This window comes from Cherax quadricarinatus, chromosome 14 (genome assembly GCF_038502225.1).
Source record: "Cherax quadricarinatus isolate ZL_2023a chromosome 14, ASM3850222v1, whole genome shotgun sequence".
In the NCBI taxonomy this organism is placed as follows: domain Eukaryota; kingdom Metazoa; phylum Arthropoda; class Malacostraca; order Decapoda; family Parastacidae; genus Cherax; species Cherax quadricarinatus.
Genome location: NC_091305.1, coordinates 11,224,338 through 11,247,041, shown reverse-complemented (window position 1 = coordinate 11,247,041; position 22,704 = coordinate 11,224,338). Strand labels below are relative to the sequence as shown.

Below are 22,704 nucleotides of genomic sequence, written 5' to 3'. Positions count from 1 at the left end.
TTAGTTTATATCAAGGTATTAGAAATGAAGTAATTAGTTTCGAACAGAACTTGACACTGGCATATTACAACGAATTGGTTATAAATGATCATTATTTTTAAAGGGGTGGACTGGTAGCCAGAGGAAGGCCTCAGTCACATGACCAAAGATCCAAAGGTGGGTCATCATCTGACTAAGATCCGCGTCAGGAAACAGTTGCCCTGTTTCCTGACAAACCTTACTTAACCTAACTGGCATATTGTTTTACATTGTGTTCTTTAGCTAAACCTACACAGTACATATAATAAAGAAAACTGTATTTAGATAATTCTAGTTTAAAACAGTGACAAGGATTATTATTATTATAATCAAAGAAAGCTCTAAACCGACAAAGGCCATAAAGTGCTGCAATACTGACAAGGAAGAATTTCAACCTATCTTAAATTCATTGTTTTTTTGTTTCGCCAGCTAAGGCTCCAACATAAATCGTCTGCTGAAAATAAGAGAACCACAATAGCATACGCCGTATTGAGCCAGTCAAAAATAGACTTCCCTCAGGCCATATGAACCTTTGGACGTTTAGACGAAAGTTTTCGTGTCGGAACGTGTAAACCCTTTGAAAACTGCATAATAATAACTTTAACGTAACTATAAACGACGTTATGTTCAAAATTGTGCTACGTATACATATACATGTAAGAGGTTTGGGCGAGGGGCTTGGACTTCCAGCAAGCGTGCGTGAGCGTGTTAGATAGGAGTGAATGGAGACGAATGGTATTTGGAACCTGACGAGCTGTTGGAGTGTGAGCTGGGTAATATTTAGTGAAGGGATTCAGGGAAACCGGTTATTTTTATATAGCCGGACTTGAGTCCTGGAAATGGGAAGTACAATGCCTGCACTTTAAAGGAGGGGTTTTGGATATTGGCAGTTTGGAGGGATATGTTGTGTATCTTTATACGTATATGCTTCTAAACTGTTGTGTTCTGAGCACCTCTGCAAAAACAGTGATTATGTGTGAATGAGGTGAAAGTGTTGAATGATGATGAAAGTATTTTCTTTTCAGGGATTTTCTTTCTTTTTGGGTCACCCTGCCTCGGTGGGAGACGGCCAACTTGTTAAAATATATATAGTATATATATATATATATATATATATATATATATATATATATATATATATATATATATATATATATATATACATATATATATACATATATATATATATATATATATATATATATATATATATATATATATATATATATATATATATATATATATATATATATATATTATAACAAGTCGGCCGTCTCCCACCGAGGCAGGGTGACCCAAAAAAGAAAGAAAATCCCCAAAAAGAAAATATTTCATCATCATTCAACACTTTCACCACACTCACACATTATCACTGTTTTTGCAGAGGTGTTCAGAATACAACAGTTTAGAAGCATATACGTATAAAGATACACAACATATCCCTCCAAACTGCCAATATCCCAAACCCCTCCTTTAAAGTGCAGGCATTGTACTTCCCATTTCCAGGACTCAAGTCCGACTATATGAAAATAACCGGTTTCCCTGAATCCCTTCACTAAATATTACCCTGCTCACACTCCAACAGATCGTCAGGTCCCAAGTATCATTCGTCTCCATTCACTCCTATCTAACACGCTCATGCACGCTTGCTGGAAGTCCAAGCCCCTCGCCCACAAAACCTCCTTTACCCCCTCTTTCCAACCCTTTCGAGGACGACCCCCTACCCCTCCTTCCTTCCCCTATAGATTTATATGCTTTCCATGTCATTCTACTTTGATCCATTCTCTCTAAATGACCAAACCACCTCAACAACCCCTCTTCTGCCCTCTGACTAATGCTTTTATTAACTCCACACCTTCTCCTAATTTCCACACTCCGAATTTTCTGCATAATATTTACACCACACATTGCCCTTAGACAGGACATCTCCACTGCCTCCAACCGTCTCCTCGCTGCTGCATTTACCACCCAAGCTTCACATCCATATAAGAGTGTTGGTACTACTATACTTTCATACATTCCCTTCTTTGCCTCCATAGATAACGTTTTTTGACTCCACATATACCTCAACGCACCACTCACCTTTTTTCCGTCATCAATTCTATGATTAACCTCATCCTTCATAAATCCATCCGCCGACACGTCAACTCCCAAATATCTGAAAACATTCACTTCTTCCATACTCCTCCTCCCCAATTTGATATCCAATTTTTCTTTATCTAAATCATTTGACACCCTCATCACCTTACTCTTTTCTATGTTCACTTTCAACTTCCTGCCTTTACACACATTCCCAAACTCATCCACTAACCTTTGCAATTTTTCTTTAGAATCTCCCATAAGCACAGTATCATCAGCAAAAAGTAACTGTGTCAATTCCCATTTTGAATTTGATTCCCCAAAATTTAATCCCACCCCTCTCCCGAACACCCTAGCATTTACTTCCTTTACAACCCCATCTATAAATATATTAAACAACCATGGTGACATTACACATCCCTGTCTAAGACCTACTTTTACCAGGAAGTAGTCTCCCTCTCTTCTACACACCCTAACCTGAGCCTCACTATCCTCATAAAAACTCTTTACAGCATTTTATAACTTACCACCTATTCCATATACTTGCAACATCTGCCACATTGCTCCTCTATCTACTCTATCATATGCCTTTTCTAAATCCATAAATGCAATAAAAGCTTCCCTACCTTTATCTAAATACTGTTCACATATATGCTTCAATGTAAACACTTGATCTACACATCCCCTACCCACTCTGAAACCTCCTTGCTCATCCGCAATCCTACTTTCTGTCTTACCTCTAATTCTTTCAATTATAACCCTACCGTACACTTTTCCTGGTATACTCAGTAAACTTATTCCTCTATAATTTTTACAGTCTCTTTTGTCCCCTTTCCCTTTATATAAAGGGACTATACATGCTCTCTGCCAATCCCTAGGTACCTTCCCCTCTTTCATACATTTATTAAACAAAAGTACCAACCACTTCAACACTATATCCCTCCCCTGCTTTTAACATTTCTGTCATGATCCCATCAGTTCCAGCTGCTTTACCCCCTTTCATTTTACGTAATGCCTCACGTACCTCCCCCACACTTACATTCTGCTCTTCTTCACTCCTAAAAGATGGTAACCATACCTCCCTGACCAGTGCATGAAATTACTGCCTCTGTTTCTTCCTTAACATTTAAAAGTTCCTCAAAATATTCTCGCCATCTACCTAATACCTCCATCTCCCCATCTACTAACTCCCCTACTCTGTTTTTAACTACAAATCCATACTTTCCCTAGGCTTTCTTAACTTGTTTAACTCACTCCAAATTTTTTTCTTATTTTCATTAAAATTTCTTGACAGTGCCTCTCCCACTCTATCATCTGCTCTCCTTTTGCACTCTCTCACCACTCTATTTACCTTTCTTTTACTCTCCATATACTCTGCTCTTCTTATAACACTTCTGCTTTGTAAAAACCTCTCATAAGCTACCTTTTTCTCTTTTATCACACCCTTTACTTCATCATTCCACCAATCACTCCTCTTTCCTCCTGCCCCCACCCTCCTATAACCACAAACTTCTGCCCCACATTCTAATACTGCATTTTTAAAACTATTCCAACCCTCTTCAACCCCCCCACTACTCATCTTTGCACTAGCCCACCTTTCTGCCAATAGTCGCTTATATCTATATATATATATCTATGCAATAAGATCACAGTAATATATCTATATCTATATAAATATATATATATAAATATAAATATATATATATATATATATATATAAATATATATATCTATAATTTATATAAATATATATATATAAATATAACTATATATATATAAATATATATATCTATAATTTATATATATATATAAATATATATTGATATGTTGTGTATCTTTATATGTGTATGCTTCTAGACTGTTGTGTTCTGAGCACCTCTGCAAAAACAGTGATAATGTGCGAGTGTGGTGAAAGTGTTGAATGATGATGAAAGTATTTTCTTTTTGGGGATTTTCTTTCTTTTTTGGGTCACCCTGCCTCGGTGGGAGACGACCGACTTGTTGAAAAAAAAAAAAAAAAAAAAAAAATATATATATATATATATATATATATATATATATATATATATATATATATATATATATATATATATATATATATATATATATATATATATATATATATATATATATATATATATATATATATATATATATATATATATATATATATATAGTATATATATATATATATATATATATATATATATATATATATAGTATATATATATATATATATATATATATATATATATATATATATATATATATATATATATATATATATATATATATATATATATATATATATAATACAGGGACGTACCACCTCTAGAACTGTTATAGGGACCCTCATCCTCAGAGAAAAGAATAAACTTGCTTCAGGGAAAACTCAAGATTCTCCCTGAAGCTGTTTGAGAATTTTCTCCTACCACCCCCTATATTATATATATATATATTTTATTTAAAGACAAAATACATTGACAAAACATTCACAAAACATTCACAAAAATATGATACAAAGTAAAACAACATAGGTAACTCAGAGCTACATCTCGAATACTTCGTCCAGCTCCCCGGCGGTGGGCCGCGTGCCCAGAATGCTGCAGGCATTTCCTCTCTGGATCGCAACACTGAATCTCTGAATGAGGAAGCTGGTCGCCCTGTGGTCCTTGGTTTCTATGATGAACTTTTCACCTAGCTCTTTGAGGAACTTTAGAGCACACTTGCCCCATGCTCCAAGGGTCTCCGACCCTATTGGAATGAAGTTATAGCAAGGGGGAAGGTCTTTATATTTGCGGATCTTCTGAGTCTCCCTGTGGCTGGCAGCTCCACCCCCTTTCACTACGGAGTATGGCAAGTAGGTGTCTGCCAATGTGGCGGCACATGTGTAGTCCCAGGCAATCTGCTTTCCATCCTTCCAAGGTAGCATAGTGGCTCCATCAGGACGCTTTAGACTTCCGTCAGACCTCTGCGCTTGGGGTTCCCGTTGAGCTGGTCAACGAGCTGTGGCGAGGCTTCTCTTTATGATGTCATTGACCTCCTCATGCCTGGCATACTTCCCTTCTGCTGTGTGACACACGAGACCATGAAGTCCGAATTGATCAGCTGTCGCCCTGCCGCAAATACACATATGTTCGGTGAGGATGGGGGTGGCTAGGCGAAGAGCAACACCAATCCGAATGGCCTGTGGGTCTAGTCGAGTGCCCAAGGAGGAATTGGGAACAGCAAACAGGAAATCTCCTGAGTGTGGTGCCTTCACTGCCAGGAGACGAGCTTTATCCTTTCCTGAGGCGTTGGAGAGCATTGTGTTGGCGATTTTTTCCATGATCGGTTTGTCCCAGTGGGACTGTTTGTGTTCTTTGGGAGGAGCTGGTCTACTGGAGGAATCTGTAAGGGTGTCCCACCGAATCGCTGCTTCAGTAAACCTGGGGTCTTGAGCTCCTACCATGTCTCTCAAGCGTTCGGGAACAATCTTCTTGACTAATGCACTGGAAGCCAAACACGAAGACAGAAAAGCAGGTAAAGCAACATGCATTGCTTTGCGCACCCCTATACCTCCCAGTCGTACTGGGAGGGTTGCCTGATCCCATTGCTGATCCTCTAGTGACAGGTTCAGTGCCTTCTTAAGGGTTGACCTCAGGTGTGCTTCATATTCGTCAAGTGTTGGGTTGTCAAAAGAGGGTGCACACCTAAGGAAGTAAGTGAGTCTTGGAATAGTAAGGCACCCTGTTAGGAGATACAGAGCATCATGGGCATCAAGATTGCTTATTCTCTCCTCCATTCTCATCAGGTCATTCAATTTGTCCTTGAGGACTGTGTCGATGGCCTGGTGACCCAGCGGTGCTCCCAAGAGGGTACTGTTGGAAGGAGTGGTAGTAGAGACTTCTGGGAGAATTCTTCGCACAGCATTGATTATATATATATATGTATATATAAATATATATATATATATATATATATATATATATATATATATATATATATATATATATATATATATATATATATATATATATATATATATATATATATACAGTGGACCCCCGGTTAACGATATTTTTTCACTCCAGAAGTATGTTCAGGTGCCAGTACTGACCGAATTTGTTCCCATAAGGAATATTGTGAAGTAGATTAGTCCATTTCAGACCCCCAAACATACACTTACAAATGCACTTACATAAATACACTTACATAATTGGTCGCATTCAGAAGTGATCGTTATGTGGGGGTCCACTGTATATGTATATATATTAAAGATTTTATTTCTTTGCAAAGGTTACAATGTGTAATTACAATTTTGATTTAAGAAGTACAAAGAAAGCCACTATTATACCAGGACATTTTGGGCAAACTAATACTAGTACTGTACATAGTAACTACTCAAGTCTAGACAAGATAAGAATGGTTAGCTTTGTAATATATCTTTATTTAAATTAATACTAATGCAAGGTACTCATTGTGGGTTTTTTTAAGAATAATACACACATATAGTGCCATATATTAGGTTTTGTTTTATTGCTTCATTATTATTAATATTAATTAACAAAATTAAATATTTTTGTGAAAACTACATTTTAAATTAATTAAAAAGTTGTTATCATTAGCAGTAATATTGCTCAAGTATAACTTTTAAAAATACATACAGCACCTGTATGGTCCAGTTTGACCATTATTGTAATTTATCTTAAAATTACAGTTAAGCTCATTTGGTGCATTGTTACTTGTAACCTTTTTTAATTTTATGCTCTCAGATTACTGTAGAAGGCGTAGTAGGCATTACTCAAGAAACTGAAAATGGTACCATTGCTATAGATGGCTTTGAATTGAAGCTTAGTGAAAGCTGTGTGTGTGAACCACCTGAAGCAGAAGTGGGTACACCAGCACCCATTACTACTACTCCTATCCCCACTCCAAGTCCTGGATATAGTTTCTTCTGTGATTTTGAGGACCCAGATGATTCATTTTGTGGGTGGCATGATGTTTCTGCTATTTATTTCAAGTGGATTATTGTAAAGGTTAGATCAGTAGTATAGAATGAGTCCTATTTTAGTTCATGGATGATCGTGAATACTAACCATGTATGTACATTGTATGTTGGAATGCTTTAGATTATAAGTTTTCAGATGGGAGCACCATGGTGTTTTGGTCAAAGTATTTTACAATGAGAACATGATACTCAGTACTGATAATTTTGTAAAGTAATTTTCTATTTTAACTGTCTTAATATTCTTATGAGTTTTCATTAATGTCTTTGCAACCTCTCAACTTAAGAATGTAAGCATTTAATCAGACATACAATCTGACAAACCTGTTTCGACACAATTATATATACAAGTGTTATTTTATCTATTTTACAAATTGTATATTAGTATTACTGTATGTATATATAGGGGTGGGCAAACTGTGGCTTGCCAAAGGTTTTCATGCAGCCCGCCGAGATCAAGTCACATACTCTCGTATATGCAGCTGAATGAGCAAAACTTTGTTCATCTTGCTTTGTTGAAAACACGAGCTGTTACACAAGCATTATCAGACAAGTACAGTTCCCAGTTGATAGACTGAAAAGTTTGCCCACCCCTGCTATAGGTCATACAGTTTCCTGTACCTTGTTAGTACTAATACTGTATTCATAATTAGATTATGGTATCTTAGAATGTTAAAGATATTGTTTAATAAATATAAAGTAATGTTTTCATGCTTCTAATATTCTAACTTTTGTACCATAATAGAAGGTTGATACTGACCAGGATGTAAATAATAGGAAAATAGAATTGCCGTCTTCATTTTATAAAGTATCTTTTATAAGCATGGTAATCAAGCATAGTGTCAGGTTTTTAAATAAACTATATAATTGCTTTTAATGATACAATATGTATTTTCTTTTCACAGGGTGCTCTGAGCATAGAAGGCATAGGTCCAGTGGGTGACCATACCACAGGTACAGGCCACTATTCATCCACTACACGAAGAGTTGATGCAGAAATTCCAAGTGATGTTATCTCTACCCTGCAGAGTCCTACTATTGAAGACTCTCAGATACAGTGCTTTGTCTTCTGGTATTTCTTGTGGGGGGATACAGCCAAACTCACAGTGAGTAATTCAGCATGTTATATTCTGTTACAAGTGACTATGTAAAAGATAGAGGAGAGGTAATGTTACTGCCTGAGAAGAAAGTACTTTATATTACATATATCTGTAATAATGGGAGAGGAGCAAAATCTGTGGTCATATTAGTTAAGATAGTGACTGTATATTATTCTACACATTTCCAACAGTTGTTTCCCCTTTTAGCATTTATTTATTTATTTATTAATTTGAACATGATACATTGAAGTACAAAAAAATACAGTGGTTAAGTGCAACATGCCAAAGGCCCTTGTATGCAGAGCATTATGGGCAGGCTTAAAATTAACTTAAGATTAACTAAGCAATGATATATTCAATGGTAAACATTTTTGTAACATTATATATTTTTGTTCAAGTACAAAGAGAAATATGTATACTGCATTTTCGCTCATTCAAATTTTCTCAGTAGTACATAATTTAAATGAAGTCTTCATGACTTTTTTACATTACCGTGAACAAAGTAGAGGTATGTATGTATATATCTCACGGAAAAAAAAAAATTCACAACAGTTGACCATACTTAGAAAATAATCAGTTCACTAAAGATGTTGACCTTTTAAGTTTACTATGTCATCAGAGCAGATAAGAGCCAAATAGATTGGTAGACAGTAACCATCCAGAGATTTTACTGAACTGTTTTATGAGTGAAACAGAATTTTGTTAAACATTTTACCCTGTCAAGATTACTTGTCTTTTCTGTTTCATGAATAGGTTATATGACAGGTAACTCTTAAAAAGTTCCACATTCATTCAGTATTTACCTACCTTTCATTTCCTATGGTTTTCTTAATGGTGCTTATTCCTGTAAAATGTTCTTACTAAGTTAGGAGTAATGTTTCTAGACCCATCCTCAGGGAAGCATTATTCAAGGAATTGTAAACCAGATAAGAACTGAGAGGGTAGGCTGGTGGGCTTACCATTGAAAAACATATTGTAAAAGTCTTTTAAAGCCCAAGCTATGCTGCTGTATGAAATACTTTGGTTGGAAAGTGTTTATTTGAATAATGTCAATATCAATGGGCATATATACAATAGACTGATAGTTTAGATTATGCTAGAGGATTGAAAGTGCCAGAGTATGGAAAAAGATGTAAATGAACTATTAGAATATTAGTGTGACTTTGTAAATGGTCCAAGTCAGACCGAAACGTCGTCGTAATCTTCTCTCTTCTATGTGCGGGTTATTTGTGTATAGAATATGTTGATGATGAACCATCTGCAGAAGGACAGTTAGAAGAGCTCAGTTCCCAGGCAAGAGGATGAGGTAGAAGAACCTGTACAGAAGCAGTTTACACTGGAAAAATTCCAAAAGAAGTTCCATGCTATTAGTAAATTTGAAGGCTGAAGAGGACTCCTGACACAGCTAGAAGCCTGTTCTGAAGCTGGGTCTGGATCAGCTGATGAAGCCTTAGCATCAGCTGTATAAAATATTGTTAGGTAAACTAGAGTAGAAATGCATTATGGAATAATTGGGCACTTTGGTACAGTCATGAACTTCTTACTATTCAGCATTAATATCAGTACAGGAACCATAGTTATAGCCATCAATATCAGAGCCACAGCCATTCATGTCAGACCACACTGTCATAACAAGCAGCAACCAAAATTTAAGGTAAGATAAATTCGTTTCTTTTGACTTCTTGCAACCTAATTTAAAATGTTTTGCTTTTTTGGAGGCCATTGGAATGTAACCCACTTTTTCCCATATGTTATTCACTTGAGTTGAACACTCAGTGGGATTACACACCAGTTTTCAGAACATACGTCATACATTACTTAGGGGTCTACCGTATATAGAAAAATAAGATCTTGAAAGCATTAGACTGAAAATTAGAATGATTGTTTTTTGTGAATGATCTCTGATAAACAATGAGAGACAATATATTGAGTGTAAATATAAATGTAAGTCAGATTAAATAATACTGTACTGTGTAAAACACTGAAGATAACACCTCAAGTTTCATTATCCTATAGTTGTTGTATTTATTATGGTATTATTTTCTTGGCAGCTGAAAGTGAAATCAGAGGACATATGGACCATAAAAGGCAGTCAGGGTAACATGTGGTTGCCAGCTAAGGTGGACATTAATACTGCAGACTTGAACTACACCCTGATCTTGGAGGCTGTTCTTGGGGAGGATCACGAGGACTCCTATGTTTCACTTGATGACTTATATTACTACAATATCACCTGTGATAATGTAGATGTTAGTAAATCTGATTCCTTATTCAAATTATCCATTGAATTACAGAAGATACTTTTCATACTTAGTCATTGAATTGTAATTACATCCTCTTAGTAGAAATTTGTATATAGATTCCTGAAAACAACTAATTTCAAAATTTATTTTATTTTAAAAATAATGAAACTATCCTTATAAATATTTTATTATGATCAGCATCGAAACCACTATTCCAGTTTTTATTTTCTTGGGAGGTGCCCACATGGCCCCAAAGAAGTATTGTATTGTAGGAAAGATAAGTGATCCAGTAAATGCTGACTGATAAAAGAAAAAATAGACAGGCAAAAAAAAAAAAAAAAAAAAAATGTAAATCTGTGGCAGTTGTATAGCATCTTGTCATATTTTAACAGTTGTCATCTATAATAATCATTTAATACACATTGGCAGAGATTCTTATAAGGGCCACATTACGTAAAGTGGTGTCTTGGGATATGAACAGCTCAAAACTTGAACAATTATGTAAGTGTATTTATGTAAGTGCTTTTGTAAGTGTATGTTTGGGGGTCTGCAACGGATTAATCTAATTTACGTTATTCTTTATGGGAACAAACTCATTCGGTATCAGCACTCGAACAGCCTTCTGGAACGAATTAAATTCGTATCCCGAGGTACCACTGTATTTTGTCCTGCTTCACGAGAGCAGGAATTTTGCTGGAACTGATTAATGGCATTTCAGTTAATTTAAATGAGGAAAATTGATTTGATATATGAGCATATTGAATTATGAGCTAGGTCACAGAACTGATTAAATTCATAAGTCTAGGTTCCACTGTATACTGTATATATGTATGTAAAAATGTTTTTATTCACTATGTAGAAACAGTCATGATACTTTAACAGAACATTTAAATTACTGTTCTTATGTGTTTTTTTGCAAGCAAGGCTTTCTTAAGCTCCACTATCAGTGAGTCTAGAAGAATCATAATAAAATTTCTAATAAAGCTTAAACAAAGCTAATTTATATTTTTGGACATATAATCACAATTGACTGGTACAGGTTGGCTCTGTGACACAACATCAGTGTGATTTTGAGGAACCTGACTTATGTGACTGGGAACAAGTGACTGAGGAAGATAATGCTGATTGGGAATGGGTTAATGGCTCTCAAGGAGGTATGTAGAACACAACTAAGTTAAATATGTTCACTGTATATAAAAATATGAATACATTGACTTAAAAAATATTGGTGGAATGATGAAGTAAAGGGTGTGATAAAAGAGAAGAAGGAAGGTAGCTTATAAGAGGTTTTTATAAAGCAGAAGTGTTATAAGAAGAGCAGAGTATATGGAGAGTAAAAGAAAGATGAAGAGAGTGGTGAGAGAGTGCAAAAGGAGAGCAGATGATAGAGTGAGAGAGACTGTCAAGAAATTTTGCAGAAAATAAGAAAAATTTTTGGAGATAAACAAGTTAAGAAAACCTAGGGAAAGAATGGATTTGTCAGTTAAAAACAGAGTAGAGGAGTTAGTTGATAGGGAGCTGGAGGTATTGGGTAGATGGCGGGAATATTTTGAGGAACTTTTAAATGTCGATGAAGAAAGGGAGCCGGTAATTTCATGCACTGGCCAGGGAGGTATACCATCTTTTAGGAGTGAAGAAAAGCAGGATGTGAGTGTGAGGGAGGTGCATGAGGCATTACTTAGAATGAAAGGGGATAAAGCAGCTGGAACTGATGGGATCATGACAGAAATGTTAAAAGCAAGGGGGATATAGTGTTGGAGTGGCTGGTATTTTTGTTTAATAAATGTATGAAAGAGGGGAAGGTACCTAGGGATTGGCAGAGAGCATGTATACAGGAGGGCCCCACTTATACGGCGGGTTAGGTTCCAGGCTACCGCCGTAAAGCGGAAACCGCCGTAAAGTGGAACACCCTTTTTTTCCAATTACAAATGCATACAAACACTAGATAATAAGTTTACACTAACATATATTATGTTAGCAATAGAACCAGGCATCAAAAAACAATAAAAAAGTACAATACACACATAGTGCACTCATTACTTACCTTAAAATATTTATAGTCTTAATCTAGGGTGAGACAAGTAGTATTTATTGTAAGAAATCAAGTGTGGTATGTATGGTAGTCAGCCAGGCTACCATACCAGGCCAACCCACCCACACATACTATTCTATGATATTTAAGCATCCCAGAGCGATAAAATGTATATACAGTTCACTCATTACTTACCTTAAAATATAGGGTGAGATGAGTAGTATTTATTGTAAAATATCAAGTGTGGTATGTATGGTAGTCAGCCAGGCTACCATACCAGGCCAACCCACCCACACATACTATTCTATGATATTTAAGCATCCCAGAGCGATAAAATGTATATACAGTTCACTCATTACTTACCTTAAAATATAGGGTGAGATGAGTAGTATTTATTGTAAAAAATCAAGTGTGGTATGTATGGTAGTCAGCCAGGCTACCATACCAGAGAGAAAGAATGAGTGCATGAGAGAGGACAGGCGCAGAGTTATGTAAACAAACCAGGCGAAGGTAAGTTTTGTAAACAGTGTACACGTCTGGTTTGTGTACAAGTTACATTGTGTACAGGTTGTCTCTACATTGATACGGTAGAATAAATAAAGAAGAACACTCCCATTCTCATGTAACATCATTTTGAGAAGAAATGATGCTCTGAGTGAAGGCAATGGAAGTAAGTCACTCTGACTTTTTTGGGTTATCCTAGGTTCTCTACACATATGTTGTTATGTATTTATGTTATGTATCGTGTTTATTATATAATTTTGAAAAAAATATCACGGATGGATTAATGAAAATGTGTATATTAACGTAATATACAACATTTAATGATACACCGAGCTCAGACAGCGTAAACAAACAAACTGAACAGGTTGTGGACGATCACTCGGTCAGGCGAAATAGACGGTATTAATACGTGTCCAGTTTTAGTTCATTCATGTACATTTGTAAGAGTTTGTGAAACTTTTACCTTATAATATTTTTATTATTATTATAATTAAATCACGAAACAAATACTCTTACACTGTGTACAAGTTAGTACAGAATTATAGCTATAAAGTGAAGGCATACGAAAGGAATATTTTTCTACAGTTATCCCTAGTAACAGGTGACGGGCTAGAGAAAACGTAATTCTCCCGACACTTCTACAAACCGTTTGGTAAACATCTCATATATATTTGTATAAATTTTTATACTGTGGGTGCATGTATCATGTTTGTGTGTTACATAATGTGTTTCTTATATAATTTTGAAAAAAATATCATAGATAGATTAAGGGAAATGTCTATATTAACGTAATATGCGACATTAATGCGCCCAAGATATTATTATTATTACTATTATTATTATTATTATTATTATTATTATTATTATTATTATTGCATCAAGAGTAGAGAGACTCTTAGTGATTTTAATGTGTACCTACATGCCAGCACAGTGTGTAAGTTTATTTAGGTACAGGTGTACACAAGTTTAATTATCAAGTACAATACATATAAAATATACAATAACTTTAAAACACTTGAAATTTTGGAAAGTTTCCAGACATAATAAGGAGATGTGCTCAGGGAGAATGTAAACAAACTCGGTGGGCCGCTGTGACCGTATTAGAAAGACAGGTGGGGGGAGCCGTATAGCGAGTTTTGGTCATAATTTGAAATGTCCGTATTAGCGGAACGCCGTAAAGCGAAACGCCGTAAAGCGGGGCCCTCCTGTACTTCCTTTATATAAAGGGAAGGGGGACAAAAGAGCCTGTAAAAATTATAGGGGAATAAGTTTACTGGGTATACCAGAAAAAGTGTGCAGTAGGGTTATTATTGAAAGAATAAGAGGTAAGACAGAGAGTCGGATTGCAGATGGGCAAGGAGGTTTTAGAGTGCATAGAGGATGTGTAAATCATGTTTACATTGAAGCATGTATGTGAACAGTGTTTAGGTAAAGGTAGGGAAGTTTTCATTGCATTTATGGATTTAGAAAAGGGATATGATAGAGTGGATAGGGGAGCAATGTGGCAGATGTTGCAAGTATATGGAATAGGTAGTAAGTTACTAGATGCTGTGAAGAGTTTTTATGAGGATAGTGAGGCTCCGGTTAGGGTGTGTACAAGAGAGGGAGATTACTTCCTGGTAAAAGTAGGTCTTAGACAGGGATGTGTAATGTCACCATGGGTGTTTAATATAAACCATACCCCCGGCCGGGATTGAACCCGCGGTCATAGAGTCTCAAAACTCCAGCCCGGCCGGGGGTATGGTTTATTTGCAATCGTGTCATTACGATTTCTTGAGTCATAGTGGTGTTTAATATATTTATAGATGGGGTTGTAAAAGAAGTTGGGGAGAGGAGTGGGATTAAATTATGAGGAATCAAATACAAAATGGGAGTTGACACAGTTACTTTTTGCTGATGATACTGTGCTTATGGAACATTCTAAAGAAAAGTTGCAAAGGTTAGTGGACGAGTTTGGGAGGGTGTGTAAAGGTAGAAAGTTGAAAGTGAACATTGATAAGAGTAAGGTGAAGAGAGTATCAAATGATTTAGATAAGGAAAAAATGGATATCATACTGGAGAGAAGGAGTATGGAAGAAGTGAATGTTTTCAGATACATTTGGGAGTTGACTTGTCGGCAGATGGGTTTATGAAGGATGAGGTTAACCAAAGAATTGATGAAGGAAAAAAGGTGATTGGTGCTTTACGGTATCTGTGGAGACAAAAAAAATGTTGTCCATAGAGGCAAAGAAGGGAATGTATGAAAGTATAGTGGTACCAACACTCTTATGTGGGTGTGAAGCTTGGGTTGCAAATGCTGCAGCGAAGAGGTGGCTGGAGGCAGTGCAGATGTCCTGTCTAAGGGCCATGTGTGGTGTAAATATTATGCAGAGAATTCTTAGTGTGGAAATTAGGAGGACGTGTGGAGTTATTAAAAGTATTAGTCAGAGAGCTGAAGAGGGGTTGTTGAAGTGGTTTGGTCATTTAGAGAGAGTGGATCAAAGTAGAATGGCTTAAAGAGCAAATAAATCTCTGGGGGAGGCAGCCAGGATAGGGGTCGTCCTCAAAAAGGTTGGAGGGAAGGGGTAAAGAAGGTTTTGTGGGCGATGGGCTTGGACTTTCAGCAGACATGTGTGAGCATGTTAGATAGGAGTGAATGGAGACGAATGGATTTTGGGACCTGACAAGCTGTTGGAGTGTGAGCAGGGTAATATTTAGTTAATGGATTTAGGGAAACTGGTTATTTTTATATAGCCGGACTTGAATACTAGAAATGGAAAGTACAATGCCTGCACTTTAAAGGAGGGGTTTGGGATATTAGCAGTTTGAAGGGGTATGTTATATATGTTTCTAAACTGTTGTATCTGGGTGCCTCTGCAAAGACAGTGATTATGTGTGAGTGAGGTGAAATTGTTGAATGATGATGAAAGTATTTTCTTTTTGGGTCACCCTGCCTTGGTGGGAGACAGCCGACTTGTTAAAAAAAATAGTAATACGTATTAATATTGTATTAACAAAAAGTAACACACTTGTGAGTTTTAGCAATTATCAACCTAGGTTGCAGATGTTATGAATAGAAAAAATATATTGGAATTAAAAAAAGAAAAGCTTATGAACATGGCTGTCTCACCAAGATAGAGTTAACCAAAAAAAAAAAAAATCTACTATCATTCATTCAGAAGCTGTCTTGCAAGAAATGACCTGAACTGCAACATATTTAAATAAAATGTTGTTGTGAATTTAGTTCTTAATTGCAGTCAATAACTTTAGAGTTTTCATTTTGTTGGCTGGATAGGAGGAATTCCAAAATAGTAATGGCATTAATTTTTTTTTCAACACATTGGCTATCTCCTACCAAGGCAAGGTGACTCAAAAAAAAGGAAGAAACACTTTCACCATCATTCAACACTTTCACCATCATTCAGACATAATCACTCTATGCAGATGAGGTCAGATACAACAGTTCAGATGTCACTCCAAACAGCCAGTATCCCAGATCCCTTTTATAAAGTGCAGGCATTGTACTCCCCACCTCCAGAACTAGAGTCTAGCTAACCAGTTTCCTTGAATGCCTTCACAAAATATTACCCTGTTCATACTCCAACAGCTCATCAAGTCCCAAAAACCATTTGTCTCCATTCACTTGTATCTAACATGCTCGCACTTGCTTGCTGTATGTCCAAGCCCCTTGCACACAAAACCTCTTTTACCCCCTCCATCCATCCTTTTCTAGGCTGACCCCCTACCCCTCTTCCCCTCCACTACAGATTTATACACTCTCTAAGTCATCCTATTTTGCTTCATCCTCTCTAAATGACCAAGCCACCTCAAAAACCCCTCCTTAGCCCTCTGAATAATATTTTTAGTAACTCCACACCTCCTCCTAATCTCCAAACTATGAATTCTCTGCATATTATTTACACCACTCATTGCTCTCAGACATGACATCTCCACTGCCTCCATCCTCCTCCTTGCTGCAACATTCACAATCAATGCTTCACACCTCCCTCTTTGCCTCCTTGGATAACTTTCTCTGTCTCCACAGATACCTCAGTGCACCAGTGCTGACACATCCACTCCTAAAAATCTGAACACATTCACATCCTCCATACTCCCTCCCTCCCTCCAATCTGATATCCAATTTTTCATTAATAATTTGTTTGATACCCTTATCACCTTGCTGTTTTCTATTTACTCTCAACTTCCTATCTTTACACACCCATCCAGAATCATCAATTAACCTTTGCAACTTCTACTCAGAATCTCCCAAAAGCACAGTATCATTTTGTCAACTCCCATTTTGTATTAGATTCTGCATATTTTAATGTCATCCCTCTCCCCAACACCCTAGTATTCACGTAAGTTTTTTTTTTTCAACAAGTCGGCTGTCTCCGACTGAGGCAGGGTGACCCAAAAAGAAAGAAAATCATGAAAAAAAAAATACTTTCATCATCATTCAACATTTTTACCTCACTCATACATAATCACTGTCTTTGCAGAGGTGCTCAGATACGACAGTTTAGAAGTCCCTCCAAACTGTCAATATCCCAAACCCCTCCTTTTAAGTGCAAGCATTGTACTTCCCATTTCCAGGACTCAAGTCTGGGTAACTGGTTTCCCTGAATCCCTTCACTAAATATTATGCTGCTCACACTCCAACAGCTCATCAGGTCCCAAAAACCATTTATCTCTATTCACTCCTATCTAACATGCTCACAAACACTTGCTAGAAGTCCAAGCCCCTCGCCCACAGAACCTCCTTTACCCCTTCCTCCAACCTTTTTGAGGATGACCCCTACCCCTCCTTCCTTCCCCTACAGATTTATTAACTCTCCAAGTCATTCTACTTTGATCCATTCTTTCTAAATGACCAAACCACCTCAACAATCCCTCTTCAGCTCTCTGACTAATAGTTTTAGTAACACCACATCTCCTGATTTCCACACTCCGAATTCTCTGCATAATATTTACACCACACATTGCGCTTAGACAGGACATCTCCAGCTGCCTCCTCGCTGCAGCATTTGCAACCTAATCTTCACACACCCATAAACAGTGTTGGTACCACTATATTACTTTCACACATTCCCTTCTTTGCCTCCATAGATAACGTTTTTTTTTTATCTCCTCAGATACCTCAAAGCACCACTCACCTCTTTTTCTTCATCATTTCTATGGTTAACCTCATCCTTCATAAACCCATCCACTGACAAGTCAACTCTCAAATATCTGAAAACATTCACTTCTTCCATACTCCCTCTCTCCAATGTGATATTTAATTTTTCTTAATCTAAATCGTTTGATACCCTCTTCACCTTACTCTTATCTATTTTCATTTTCAACTTTCTACCTTTACACACCCTCCCAAACTTGTTCACTAAACTTTGCAACTTTTCTTTAGAATCTTCCATAAGCACAATATCATCAGCAAAAAAAAAGTAACTGTGTCAACTCCCATTTTATATTTGATTCCCCATAATTTAATCCCACTCCTCTCCCCAACACCATAGCATTTACTTCCTTTACAACCCTATCTATAAATATATTAAACAACCATGGTGGCATTACACATCCCTAAGACCTAATTTTACTCAGAAGTAATCTCTCTCTCTCCTACACACCCTAACTTGGGCCTCACTATCCTCATAAAACTGTTTACAGCATTTAGTACGTTACTGCCTATTCCATATACTTGCAACACCTGCCATATTGCTCCCCTATCCACTCTATCATGCCTTTTCTGAATCCATAAATGCAATGAAAACTTCCATACTTTCATCTAAATACTGTTCACATATATGCTTCAATGTAAACACTTGATCTACACATCCCCTACCCACTTCTGAAGCCTCCTTGCTCATCTGCAACCATACTCTCTGTCTTACCTCTAATTCTTTATTTATTTATTTATTTATTTATTATTAATATGGACATGATACATAGATGTACAAAGAAATACAGTGGTTAAGTTTACATGCCAAAAGCCCCTTGTATGCAGAGCATTATGGGCAGGCTTAAAATTGACAGTGAACAAATAACAGTTTAGCACAAATGAGTATTTCAAAGACAGATCATATGGTCATTTGATGAGTTACTGTGCATTCAAGAGAATGGAGTATTCTATTAGGTATTGTAATTAGAAAAACAAAGTTTGATAGGGTCACAGGTTATAATTTATGAGATACAGTTATGCCGTATTTATTTAGTTGTGGGTGAATAAGTGGTTTTTAAGAAGAGACTTGAATTTATAAACAGACAGCGTTTCTTTTATGTTCACAGGTAATGAATTCCAGATTTTTGGGCCTTTTATGTGCATTGAGTTTTTGCATAGTGTGAGATGCACACGAGGAACATCAAAGAGTGATCTATGCCTTGTGTTATGGTCATGTGTTCTGTTGAGGTTGGTAAGAAGATGTTTGAGGGGAGGGTTTATATCCAAGTTAAGTGTTCTATGTATATAGTAGGTACAATAATAAGTACGGATGTTTTGTACGGTGAGTAGGTTTAGAGTTTTGAATATTGGTGGAGGGTGCTGCCTGTAGTGGGAATTTGTTATCATTCTGACTGCAGCCTTTTGTTGGGTAATTAGTGGTCTGAGATGGTTTATTGTTGTTGAGCCCCATGCACAAATTCCATAGGTGAGATAGGGGTAAATGAGTGAGTGATATAGGGCCAGGAGGGCTGACTGTGGAACATAGTACTGTATCTTTGATGGTATGCCTACGGTCTTGGAAATTTTCTTGGAAATTTGTTGTACATGTGTTTGAAATTTGAGCCTATTATCAAGGTGGATTCCTAAGAATTTTCCCTCTGTGAACTTTGTGATAGGTGATCCGTTTATCATTATGTTAAGAGGGACATCTGTAGCTCTGTTTCCAAACTGAATGAAGTAGGTTTTGTCAATGTCGAGAGTAAGTTTGTTAGTCATCATCCAGGTAGATATTTTCTATAATTCGGTATTTACAGTATTGGCTAGCATGACTGGGCTTGGGTGAGAGAAGACATTTGTAGTGTCATCTGCAAATAGTGTGGGTTTGAGTAGTTGCGATGCATTTGGTAGGTCGTTTATGTAAATGAGAAAGAGAAGAGGGCCAAGGACACTTCCCTGGTATACTCAGTAAACTTATTCCCCTATAAATTCTACAATCTCTCTTGTCCCCTTTCCCTTTATATAAAGGAACTATACATGCTCTCTGCCAATCCCTAGGTAGCTTCCCCTCTTTCATACATTTATTGAACTAAAGTACCAACCACTCCAACACTATATCCCCCCCTGCTTTTAACATTTCTGTTATGATCCCGTCAGTTCCAGCTGCTTTTCCCCCATTCATTTCTACGTAATGCCTCATGCACCTTCCCCACACTCACATCCTGCTCTTCTTCACTCCTAAAAGATGTTATACCTCCCTGGCCAGTGCAGAAAATTACCACCTCCCTTTCTTCATCGAAATTTAAAAGCTCCTCAAAATATTCCTGCCATCTACCCAATACCTCCAGCTCCCCATCTAGTAACTCCCCTACTCTGTTTTTAACTGACAAATCCATTTGTTCCCTAGGCCTTCTTAACTTGTTTATCTCACTCCAAAATTTTTTCTTATTTTCATCAAAATTTCTTGACAACTGCCACTCCCACTCTATCATCTGCTCTCCTTTTGCACTCTCTCACCACTCTCTTCACATTTCTTTTACTCTCCATATACTCTGCTCTTATAACACTTCTGCTTTGTAAAAGCCCTCTCATAAGCTAGCTTTTTCTCTTTTTATCACACCCTTTACTTCATCATTCCACCAGTCACTCCTCTTTCCTCCTGCACCCACCCTCCTATAGCCACAAACTTCTGCCCCACATTCTAATACTGCATTTTTAAAAATATTCCAACCCTATTCAACCCCCCCTTCACTACTCATACTTGCACTAGCCCACCTTTCTGCCAATAGTTGCTTATATCTCACAATAACTTCCTCCTCCCTTAGTCTATAAGAACATAAGAACATAAGAAAGGAGGAACACTGCAGGAGGCCTGCTGGCCCATACTAGGCAGGTCCTTTACAATTCATCCCACTAACAAAACATTTGCCCAACCCAATTTTCAAAGCCACCCAAGAAATAAGCTCTGATGTGAAAGTCCCACTCAAATCCAACCCCTCCCACTCATGTACTTATCCAACCTAGATTTGAAACTACCCAAATTCCCAGCCTCAATAACCCAACTAGGTAGACTGTTCCACTCATCAACTACCCTATTTCCAAACCAATACTTTCCTATGTCCTTTCTAAATTTAAACTTATCTAATTTAAATCCATTACTGCGGGTTCTCTCTTGGAGAGACATCCTCAAGACCTTATTAATATCCCCTTTATTAATACCTATCTTCCACTTATACACTTCGATCAGGTCTCCCCTCATTCTTCGTCTAACAAGTGAATGTAACTTAAGAGTCTTCAATCTTTCTTCATAAGGAAGATTTCTAATGCTATGTATTAATTTAGTCATCCTACGCTGAATGTTTTCTAACGAATTTATGTCCATTTTGTAATACGGAGACCAGAACTGAGCTGCATAATCTAGGTGAGGCCTTACTAATGATGTATAAAGCTGCAGTATGACCTCTGGACTTCTGTTGCTTACACTTCTTGATATAAATCCCAGTAATCTATTTGCCTTATTACGTACGCTTAGGCATTGCTGTCTTGGTTTAAGGTTGCTGCTCACCATAACCCCCAAGTCCTTTTCGCAATCTGTATGGCTAAGTTCTACATCATTTAACTTATAAGTACTAGGGTTATGGGCACTCCCAAGCTTCAGAACCTTGCATTTATCTACATTGAACTGCATCTGCCACTTTTCTGACCAAGAATAGAGTTTGTTTAAATCCTCCTGAAGTTCCATAACATCTATGTTTGACTCAATTATCCTACCTATTTTTGTGTCATCGGCGAATTTGCTCATATCACTAGTAATTCCCTCATCAAGATCATTGATATATATTATAAACAACAACGGACCCAAGACTGATCCCTGTGGAACGCCACTTGTTACAGATCCCCACTCGGATTTAACCCCATTTATGGACACACTCTGCTTCCTGTCAGTGAGCCATGACTCGATCCACGAGAGCACTTTTCCCCCAATGCCATGAGCTGCCACTTTCTTTAACAGTCTATGGTGCGGAACTCTATCAAAAGCCTTACTAAAATCTAAGTAAATAATATCAAATTCTTTATTGTGGTCAACAGCCTCAAAAGCTTTACTGAAGAAAGTTAATAAATTAGTTAGACAAGACCGGCCTCTTGTGAATCCATGCTGAGTATCATTAATCAAGCTATGCTTATCGAGATGGCTTCTTATAATGTCAGCTATAATTGACTCTAGCAATTTGCCTACAATTGAGGTCAGGCTTATTGGGCGGTAATTTGACGGTAATGACTTGTCCCCTGTTTTAAAAATAGGAATTACATTAGCCATCTTCCACATATCAGACACTACACCTGTTTGAAGAGATAAATTAAAAATATTAGTTAATGGTTCACAGAGTTCCATTTTGCATTCCTTAAGAACCCAAACACTTTCACCTCTCTCTTACTTGCTGTTACCATTTTCCTTTTGTCCCATCTACCTCTTACTCTAACTGTAGCTACGACTAAATAACGATCCAATATGTCAGTTGCCCGTCTATAAACACGTAGTACATCCTGAAGCCTACCCATCAACCTTTTATCCACCAATATATAATCTAACAAGCTACTTTCATTATGTGTTA

General features: G+C 37.0%; 1 protein-coding gene across 1 annotated transcript in view; it reads left to right on the top strand.

Moving 5' to 3' along the window:
• Positions 1-22,704, top strand: part of LOC128698701 (MAM and LDL-receptor class A domain-containing protein 2) — a 170,647-nt gene that overhangs the window by 51,471 nt on the left and 96,472 nt on the right. Inside the window, exons 22-25 of the mRNA XM_070084849.1 lie at positions 6,852-7,115; positions 7,990-8,190; positions 10,236-10,433; positions 11,467-11,581. Of these exons, the coding sequence (XP_069940950.1) occupies positions 6,852-7,115; positions 7,990-8,190; positions 10,236-10,433; positions 11,467-11,581 (778 nt within the window). The remainder of the gene's footprint in view (positions 1-6,851; positions 7,116-7,989; positions 8,191-10,235; positions 10,434-11,466; positions 11,582-22,704) is intronic.